Genomic DNA, 9,856 nt, shown 5'->3' with positions numbered 1-9,856 from the left:
TAAAATCCTCAATGCTCTTTATTTTGTTACTAATAAAACCATCCATAAAGACCTAAATGTTCCTTATGTAACCGATCTAGCCCGAACCCGATATTATTTCTTCCATAATAAACTCCCTAACCACTCAAACCCACTAGTTTCTAACCTTGCTTCCTCTTTCATTCCTGGCAACCCTCGGAGGCGCCTGAAAATCAGATGGCCTCATGACCTTATATTGTAAACTGTTTTTTAGAGTTTTACTACTGGGTAGTTTCTCTTTATCCTGTATCATATCATTATGTCATTATGATCAAATTTACTTGTTGTATTTTTTTTATACAGTTGTAAATATCAATAAATAAATAAAAAAAATATTAACTACAAAAATGAGGTTATTTAAAAATTAAGACCTAGTTTTTGTTTGATAGACTTATCTTACCTTCATTTATCCTTATATGTAATTATTTACAAAACACTTGGTTAAAATTTAGTAATGAACTCATTTTTGTTGAAACTGAAATCATATCACTTCTAAATTATCAGTTTCTTTCAGCGTGTAAAGTCAATGTGTTTATAACAAGCACTCATATACCTCATTATAGGAAGCTATAAATGATCTTTAGTCTTCTATAAATCCATTGTATCATTAGTGGCTTGCAAACAGTGTGAAAATCCACTTTGACATGAGACTTCCTATATGTGCATGATCGAGTATTTTCCCTGGGGCAGGCATGTCAATACACATGGGTAGTGTAAATATGATGTGCATTGCTTTGGCAATTGATGTGGTTAATTTAAATTTTGTCTTTGGATTATTAAATATTTTAAGTTTCATTGTTAGTAGAACGATTTAGTCTTATAAAAACAAAGAATATCTTGTATTTTATATGAAGACTGGACCAACAATTATTTTTTTGATAATAATGGTAATGAAGAAGTATGTTTATTTTGTGATGAAACAGAAATAGTGTTTATTAAGAACAATATTAAATGATACCAGGAGACAAGACAGCGACTTTTGTTGCAAACTATTTTTTTTTTTTTCCAAACCCTCTAAAACAGAAATATAAGTGAATTAATGAGGGCATTACTGTGAAAAAAGAAAAAGTAATTCGTGTTGTGTCTTACCTTTTACTACCTTTGGTATTTTAAGGTTACCTGTTATGTTTAATATCACATATGAGCTATCCATTCGAAGGAACTATTTTAAGTCCGGAGGTGAGGGGCCTCCTCGTGTTGCAAACTATGCATATTAGGAAACAAAATATCAGCAGTGTGTCAAAAGGCTGATGAAGCTACAAACATAATTTACAAAGCAATAAAAACATAAATCAATGCTACAGATCGAACTTTTATGCTTGCTAATAACCTCACTAAACTCATCTTGCCTCTGATGGCAAGCTTATATAAGCAATGTATGGTAAAATGAGTTTGAAGATCAACAAAAATAAATATAAATATTCTTTCACTGATGATAACTGGCGGGCTCTGGTGAGAATCTCGAAAAACAATTTTAATTCTGATGTAAACAAAAAAAGTTGACAAGTTTGATAGAGCTAGTTTTCTCGTTTAAATTACTTCTAAAATTGAATAGTCTTGATACACCTGGTATAAAATAAGTTGAATAAAACTGTCATTATTTTATTTAATCTATAGGTAAAGATTTTTATGGTACAATTTATGACTTTTCTGATATGCTAAGGATAATCGATGAATGCATACCCTCCACTAACCTCTAGTTCCACTGAGTGGCGACCAAGCCAAAGCAATTTCCCACTCCTGGATCATATGTTTCATAATTTCTGTTAATTCTTTTATGTCTAAAGATGTTTTCATCAACTATTGTTTATCCAACTTTTTAATAATTATTGTTGGTACTGTATCTAGTTATTGTTATGTATAAATAAATTCTCTAACAACTTAATTATAGAAAAAAGAAAATTTTATTGTACAAATTACAATATTAGTTTTTAAAAAATAAATACACAAAGGTTTAATATATTATTGCAGTAATGGACAATTTATAGTTATATAAAATAAGAAAGTAAACATACTATTTCCTAAGCATTATTAAACCAGTCAAGTAAAATCCATGAAAAAAAATAATAGAATTTCAGGTAATTGGTATAGTACTAATTAATGTATCTCACAATTTTCAAGTCATTATTACACTCAGAGACATGATAACTAATACAGATGGAAACATATCTATTGCTGGTAGGCAGTGAAATGCTCGAAACTAATTTATTTTTATGAACTTTGTACTTTTAACTGCTACTTCTTGTATTACTGCTGCTGGCAGTAATGTGTTGCATTTCCAACTGACTTTGAGCAATATCTGCTAGAGATGCTTGGACTTGTTCCCATAATATTTCTCCTTTTCGAACAACTTCTTCTAATCTTTCAGCAGCTTCTTGGTTTTCCTGTTCCAATTTGCGGAGGCATTGGTGTTGAAGATCATTAGAGGATTCATCACTTGGCAGAGATTCTATAAGTGCATCAATGTCTTTAGCACATCTTGTTATGAGTGCTGCGAAAAGTTGTGCATAATCATCTTGCTGTTGAGGAGTTTGAGATCCTGATCTATCAAAGCCTGCAAACTTACTTGGAGTTGAGTGTTGCTGCAAAATTCCAATGCTGTTACAAAAATATTCGGCCTGTTGGTTGACTGTGTCCTGAAGTTGTGTTAGTCGGTCGGCCATAGTTGTTAATTAAAAAAATTCATTAACACATTAGTAGATGCCCAATAGGTTGAACTTAACGACTCGCTATGATCTTACCTGTCAAGCATTCTACATGCTTTCTTAATGTAACCTCCCCTCAGTGTTGCCATTTACATGCTGTCAGAATTTCAAAGCTTAAAGCGTAACCCATTTATCATGTTAGTTAAAAGTGAAAATGTAAAGTCTAAGTAAATAACATGTTAATCAATATGTATTGCACTTTATACTTTCATTTATAACTTGGTAAATGTTTTCCTCCTTCATTTTATAATTCGCTAAATGTGGCGCCTTTTTTCCTACTCTGGTTGTAAACCTTATCTTATTTCTTCTATTCTACAATGTTGGATGATATCGTTTAGTTTTGGAACTTTAAGTTATAACTATGTTAAGTAAATCACAGAGTGTTTAAATACTGATAATACATTTATATTGAGTTATTTTTAATATTGGTCAATTAATTCAATAATAGCTTAAATTAATTTTAGAAAGATTTATTGTTATATTTATCTATTCAGATTTGGTTTATTGAGTGATGTTTGCTATATGACATATTTATATCTCAGTTATTATTTTCACTCTAAATAGTAATTACCTTGCGATAGTAGGTTATAGGTTGTCAGGTTATATACATTAGTGGCTGTGTAACCACGTTTCTGTTATATTGTTTTCTATTATCTCGGTAAAATGTTGACTGAGTGGAATAAAATTGAACCTCCATTATGTGATTTTATTATTAGAACGTTAGAAAGCCTCAATTTCACCCATATGACTCCAGTACAAGCTTCGTGTATACCTCTTCTTCTAAAAAATAAAGATGTAGCAGCAGAAGCAGTTACTGGAAGTGGTAAAACTCTAGCATTCCTTATTCCTTTACTTCAAAGAATGTTTAAAAGAACTGACAAATGGAGGAAGTTTGAAGTTGGAGGTCTTATTCTTTCACCAACTAGGGAGTTAGCAGTTCAAACTAGTGAAGTTCTATCGAAATTCTTGGGGCACATGGAGGAACCATTTGTTCAAGCTCTAGTGATTGGTGGCACAGACATTTCAGAAGAAGTAGAAAGATTGTCTACGCAGAGCTCGCATATAATAATTGCTACGCCAGGAAGATTTGAAGATATATTAGATAGAGGCTGCCCTCTTTTGCATAAGGCCTTGAAGTCATTGGAAATGCTAGTGTTAGATGAAGCAGACAGATTATTAGATTTAGGTTTTGAAAAGTCTTTAAATGCAATATTAGCGTATTTACCAAAACAGAGAAGGACAAGCCTATTTTCTGCCACCCAGACTCGTCAACTTGAGTTACTTGTTCGCTCAGGTTTACGGAATCCAGTGATTGTGTCAGTGAAACAGAATGATTGCAATTCTGTTATTTCTACTCCTAAAGAACTGAAAAACTATTACAAAATTTGTCTACCTAATGAGAAATTAGTTTATACAATGAAATTCTTGGAACATCATGGCCCAAATGACAAATATATTATATTCTTTTTGACTTGTGCTTGTGTGGAGTACTTTTCTTCACTATTAATCAAGTTGCTTCCTGATTTTCAATTTTTTCCTCTTCATGGTAAGATGAAGAAAAAAAGACAGAAAATACTCAATAAATTTCGGGACACCAACAGTGGTGTTTTACTTTGTACTGATATAATGGAAAGAGGAATTGATATACCAGATGTTAATTGGGTTGTCCAATACGATCCTCCTACATCTGTTTCTGCTTTTGTTCATAGATGTGGTAGGACTGCTAGAATTGGGCATATGGGATCTGCTCTTACCTTACTTATGCCAAGTGAAGATGCATATGTTGAATTTATTCAGAAAAATCAAAAAGTATTTCTTGAAGATTATGAAAACATTGATTGTCTTCACGAAATCGAAAGAGTTTCTGAAGTTGCAAAAAACTTACAAATTAATGACAGAGCTTATTTTGATAAAGCAAATCAAGCTTTTGTGTCATATTTAAGAGCATATAAAAATCATGAATGCAATTTTATTTTGCGAGACAAAGATTTAGATTTCAGTGGTTTGGCAACATCATTTGGGCTATTGAGATTACCAAAAATGCCTGAATTGAAAAATATTCAAGTAGAATATAAATCAGTTGATATTGATTACAACAGTATTGAGTACAAGGACAAACAAAAAGAAGCTTCCAGGGTAAGCAAACTGGAAACCTTTAAGGAAACTGGAGTCTGGCCAGGAAATGGAAAAATTAAGAAAAAATCAGTCCCATGGTCCATATCTAAACAAAATAAAGAAGAAAGACAATCTAAGAAAAAAGAAAAGATGCTTAAGAAGAAGAAAAAGATTGAAGAGGGAAAAACAAAAACTAAAAGAAAGAGGAAACGACTAACTGATGAGCAATGGAAGGAATTGGAAGAAAATATTGCATTTTTGAAAAAGGCAAAGAAATCTAAAACTGTCGAGCTAGACGATGATGATTTATAAGATGTGTGTATATTTATTATTTATTTATGTTCATCATTTGATTGTGCTTGATTTTAAGTGATATGAAATAGTAATCCTGTTTCTAAAAAGCATATATATATATATATATATATATATATATAAGACATAGTGATAAGAAGATGGTTGTCTGTAGATAATATATATGAGGAGAAGATGGTTGGGGGTCAGAAACGATGATCAGAAAATAACACCAATAAGTTGTAAAAGCTTATTGGTGTTATTTTCTGACCACACCCCCAACCATCCTCTCTTCACATATTTATATATACATATATGAGAGTCAATTTTTTAAAAAAGTGTTGTTTCGAACATTTAGCACTTTTATACCTTAATTATTTAGTCTGGTGATCAGTATTATTTTATTAACTTACTTGAGATAGGTTTTTTAATAACAACCTCTTTATCCAGGTATTTCAATGAATATTGTTTCTTATCTTTTTTTATTTGTCATATTACTAGATTACATTAGCTTAACAGGTGGTGCTAAAGAAAGAGTACTGGCTCCAAGTAAAATTCTAACTGATGGTTGTCCTCTTTATTTTAGTATAAGTGTATATTTTATAATTTATATTGAATTAAATCCATTTACTAATATGTGTTGCAGTTGCATTATGGACTGTCTCAACAGTTGCAGAAAAACATTAGATGTATGTATTCATCTGCTGACAAGCATGGAAATAGCCAATTGTATAATAGATGCGCACAAAAGAGGAGTCAAAGTTCGGGTTGTATGTGATAATGAAATGTCTACAAACAAAGGATCTCAAGTTCGCATTATTAATCAATGTGGTATTACTTTTATTATTTTAATGGCCATAAATAATTATGTTTTTATCCCTTTGTTTTCCTTTTATATATATTGTTCATGTGTAAGTAATTTTTTATTTTGTTAATAAAAAACTGTGATAACTTCTGTACCTTTTATAATATCCTCTTTTGCCTGACATTGTTTGAATTATAGAATTTTTAACAATTGCTTAAGTATCAAAGAATAAATAATAAATTGAAAATTGATCATCATTATTAATTGAATAATTTTTATGTAATACCATATCTGAAACTTCCCTGGATGCTTCTCTACCAAAAATCAATTTTCGGCTCAATAGTAGAAGCTACAGGTTCAAAGTTTATTCCAGAATGATTTAGCAGATAACAATGCTGTTTGGTACATCTATACAACTTTAATTAACACTAATCTGTAGAGTACCATTTACTTAAAATAAATGAAATCTCGTGTGCATATAACACAACTATCCCTTATTACCTTACTTAAAAATGAAATTTATCCTTTCAAAATAACTATTTCTTTGTTATTTGGGAAGAGAATACTAGTATGTAGGTAAGTGAAAGTAAAATCTAACAATTTTCGCAACAATTCGGTTTGAATCAGCCCTGTGGTGTTGACTTTTTTCACGGAGTGGCGGTCCCACAAAATCAAAAACTTGACCCCCCAACCATGGTTAGGTAGTATAGGACTTCAATGGGAGTCTTGGCCGAAAAAATAAAAAAACCTAAGAAACACGAGAACATTTATTTTTTTCCTTTTTTAATTATTAAATTCTTATATACTTTGTGTTTTACCATTGTTTATTTTTCTGTATTCAAATTAATTTATGATAATATAAAAAAATTGTCCCTAAGTAACAAAAGGTTGTTTTGAAGTTATTGGAATTATGCATTTAAAAAAAAAAATCAAAGGCCCTGGGAAGGCAAAGATTTTTTTTTATGTTGCTATAAAAATTTAAAATTAGGACCAAAAATAAAGAGCTGCATTTTCAAAGCTTGTCTTAACCTTTTATTCTTTAAATGATTTAGTAATTATTTTTAAATGTCATACCCAACAGACTTCAAAAGTAACATTAGAGATAAAGAAGATTGTTAATTTTTTTCAATCTATAAAAAAACAATAAATCAACTTATTTTTTAATTTCACTTAGCTATATATAAAATATATACTTATAGAAATTTTTGTGTTCAGTTATCGATGAAAGTATGTTTTAAGGCCCTCTGAGACCATATAACTATAATGATATATGTGTATATTTATCCATTGTTTATTATTAATAATAATGAGAAGTGGTTAATTATTTCACATAAACAAAAGTAAAGATGCTCTATTGGAAGCCATTTTGGAAATTCAGTATTCAAGTCCTGTAATTTTAATTTCACTATTCCAAGGAAAATAAATTCAAGCTGACATTAAAGACCATTTAATTGAACATTGATTTACTAACTTTAATGGAAATCTTTTGAACTGTTTTCGAGAAAACTGAAACAATAAAAGAAAAATCTATTATATACAGTGGCAGATCTGATAATTCAATTTATCGAAAAAGTTGCTTTAATATTCAAGAATATGCCAGCCTGAAATATGTTATTTTAGTTTTGTACGACTTTTTGTTTTTTAGTTCGGCTGTTCACAGACCATTTTACGATACTTGGAACTTTCAAATATATTTCTGTTAAAAACTAGAAATAAATTAAACTATGATTGAATTAACAAAAGAGAAAAGGCTTTCTGAATCTTTGCGACTCAGTTTCTGACTGGGGTTATTTTCTCTGCAGGGTTCCTCTAACAGACTGTCCTGGAGCTAGTAAGTTCACTAAGTTACTGTAGTCGACGATACAATCTAGGGAATATGTTTAATACAAAATAAAATAAAACCTATTTTATTAGATCTGCCTCTATTAAAGCAAAGTTCTACAATATGTATGAGATTATCAATTTTGTTACATTTTTTTAACTTTAGTATTTAATAAATAATAATTAATAAAAAATTATTTCACAATAGACCGTGATTTATATATTCTCATGGACATTTTGGAGATACTATGTCCCACTCTTCAGTATTTATTATGTCCCAATATTATTAGGCAAACACGTTTTAAAATAAGAACTACAATGTAGTTTGGTCAACCAGTCCTGATAAAGTGACCTTAAAGCTTGATAAAAATTGTAATATAGAAGATCAGATGGTGAAACAATTTTTTATTAATTAAAAAACTACTAATTATAAGTTAATCAACTGTATTGTTGCTATATTTTTGAACATTGAAATTTCTTTTTATATCAAATTTTCATCATGGAATCTTATTGAGGTTCAAGATATGGACAGTGTTTGACCCAATAAGTCGTAAACTTAACCTAAAAATTTGTTTAACGAACCTTTATTTTATCCAGTAACTTTGTATTAATTGAATCTCTAAGTATTCTATTCAAGATGCAATTTGCTAAAATTCTTATAGATCTTTTTTCATCTATATAGAAAATTATTTTCAGGAGTAAATGTACGTATCCCTCTTCTCAATTACCATATGCACAGTAAGATAGCAATAATAGACGGATGGAAAGTGATGGCAGGCTCCGTTAATTGGACTGTTCAAGGAATGTATGGTAACTGGGACAATCTCGTTATTACTTCACAAAAAGATATTGTGAGGGATGCCATGGACACCTTTGATCTTATATGGTACAATCCAAGCACCATGATGTTTAGTTAGATTATTTGTATTTGTTTTTAAATAATTTTATATTGAAATATTTGTTCAATTTTCTAATTAAAAAATATGTCTTCAGTTCCTATTGTTCTTCAAATGTTTGTTTTTTTTTTTTCTTTTGTTAATTTTAACTATTATATTTTAAAATTATTATTTATTTGTAGTTTTGTCATTAGTTTATTTTGATCTTTAAAAAAGAAAAGTATAAATTACTTTTAATTTTTTACATGTTTATTAGTTTAAGTATTTCCTTGTCTTATTATTAACCTTTTATTAGTTTTAATTCGTGTTCATAAACAAAGTCCGTCAAAGCTGATATTTTGCTGTGATTATGTAACTGTATATGTTAAATCTTTTAATAAATTTTTTATATTTTCAGTTATGTGTCTAATCATTTTTTTGTTTTTATTTCCCTTCCAGGAGTACCTTAGATGAAAACATTATGAGATACCATGTTACTTATGTAAGGAAAAAGTATACAAAACATAAACCATATAATTCAAAAAATAAATATCAGAAGAAGAACTCTAGATTTAATTATTAATATTTTGTTATATATTTTAAAGAGAAAATGTATCTCAACCTTGATACATTGATTTGTTTTGTTTGTGGTGAAAGAAGAAATAGCTGGTTTTATTTTTCAATATTTTTATCATTTTATAGTATTTCTAAGAAAATACTAGTTAGTAATTTTATATATTCAAAGGCCTTAAGGTTAATGAAATTTCCATTTAAAGTTAAAATGTTTATGGTAACATTATTTATATACACATATGTGGATTTTATGTGGCCTAGTATTATGTAGATTTGAAAAATGGGCATTTTATTAATTTAAAGGGAAAAAAAATTGTATCTAAATTTAAGACTTATTAGTAGCTTATAAAACGATTGTATATTGCATGAAAATACAAAATAAAGAAATTTAGAAATGAATTTCAGGCTTAAGTTTATTTTTTTAATAGATGATAAGAAGAAATATTTAAAAAAAATAATCAATTTGAAGAAATAAAACCTGTTTCCTTACTGGTATTTACTTAACTCTCAGACAGGGTATTATAGTATTGTGCATATAATTCCTAGAACTGTCCCAGGGATGCAGTTTGCATGGTTTAACCTCTCCAGCAGGTAGTCAACATTTGCAGTTGTGGAAGTCAAAAAAATATGTATAAAAATTAACTTTTATAAAA

General features: G+C 29.2%; 2 protein-coding genes across 2 annotated transcripts; one reads left to right on the top strand and one right to left on the bottom strand.

Annotated features, from left to right (window-relative positions):
• Positions 1–1,903: 1,903 nt before the first annotated feature.
• Positions 1,904–2,962, bottom strand: MED21 (mediator complex subunit 21). Its single transcript, XM_014430102.3, has one exon. It carries the CDS (start codon positions 2,679–2,681, stop codon positions 2,247–2,249), a length of 435 nt encoding a protein of 144 aa, XP_014285588.1. The 5' UTR covers positions 2,682–2,962; the 3' UTR covers positions 1,904–2,246.
• A 255-nt stretch (positions 2,963–3,217) lies between these two features.
• Positions 3,218–9,047, top strand: LOC106686675 (ATP-dependent RNA helicase DDX55). The gene is made up of 3 exons (XM_014430101.3): positions 3,218–5,153; positions 5,776–5,960; positions 8,452–9,047. The coding sequence occupies exon 1, from the start codon at positions 3,387–3,389 to the stop codon at positions 5,148–5,150; it is 1,764 nt and encodes a 587-aa protein (XP_014285587.1). The 5' UTR covers positions 3,218–3,386; the 3' UTR covers positions 5,151–5,153; positions 5,776–5,960; positions 8,452–9,047.
• Positions 9,048–9,856: the final 809 nt, after the last annotated feature.

The sequence above is a fragment of the Halyomorpha halys genome, unplaced genomic scaffold, assembly GCF_000696795.3.
Source record: "Halyomorpha halys isolate HHAL.00 unplaced genomic scaffold, Hhal_1.1 Scaffold859.1, whole genome shotgun sequence".
NCBI classification, from domain to species: domain Eukaryota; kingdom Metazoa; phylum Arthropoda; class Insecta; order Hemiptera; family Pentatomidae; genus Halyomorpha; species Halyomorpha halys.
This window is presented reverse-complemented; position numbering and strand designations above follow the sequence as displayed.

Coding starts and splice junctions, on each gene's coding strand:
- MED21 (XM_014430102.3), bottom strand. CDS start 2,681: ATGGCCGACCGACTAACACAACTTCAGGACACAGTCAACCAACAGGCC.
- LOC106686675 (XM_014430101.3), top strand. CDS start 3,387: ATGTTGACTGAGTGGAATAAAATTGAACCTCCATTATGTGATTTTATT.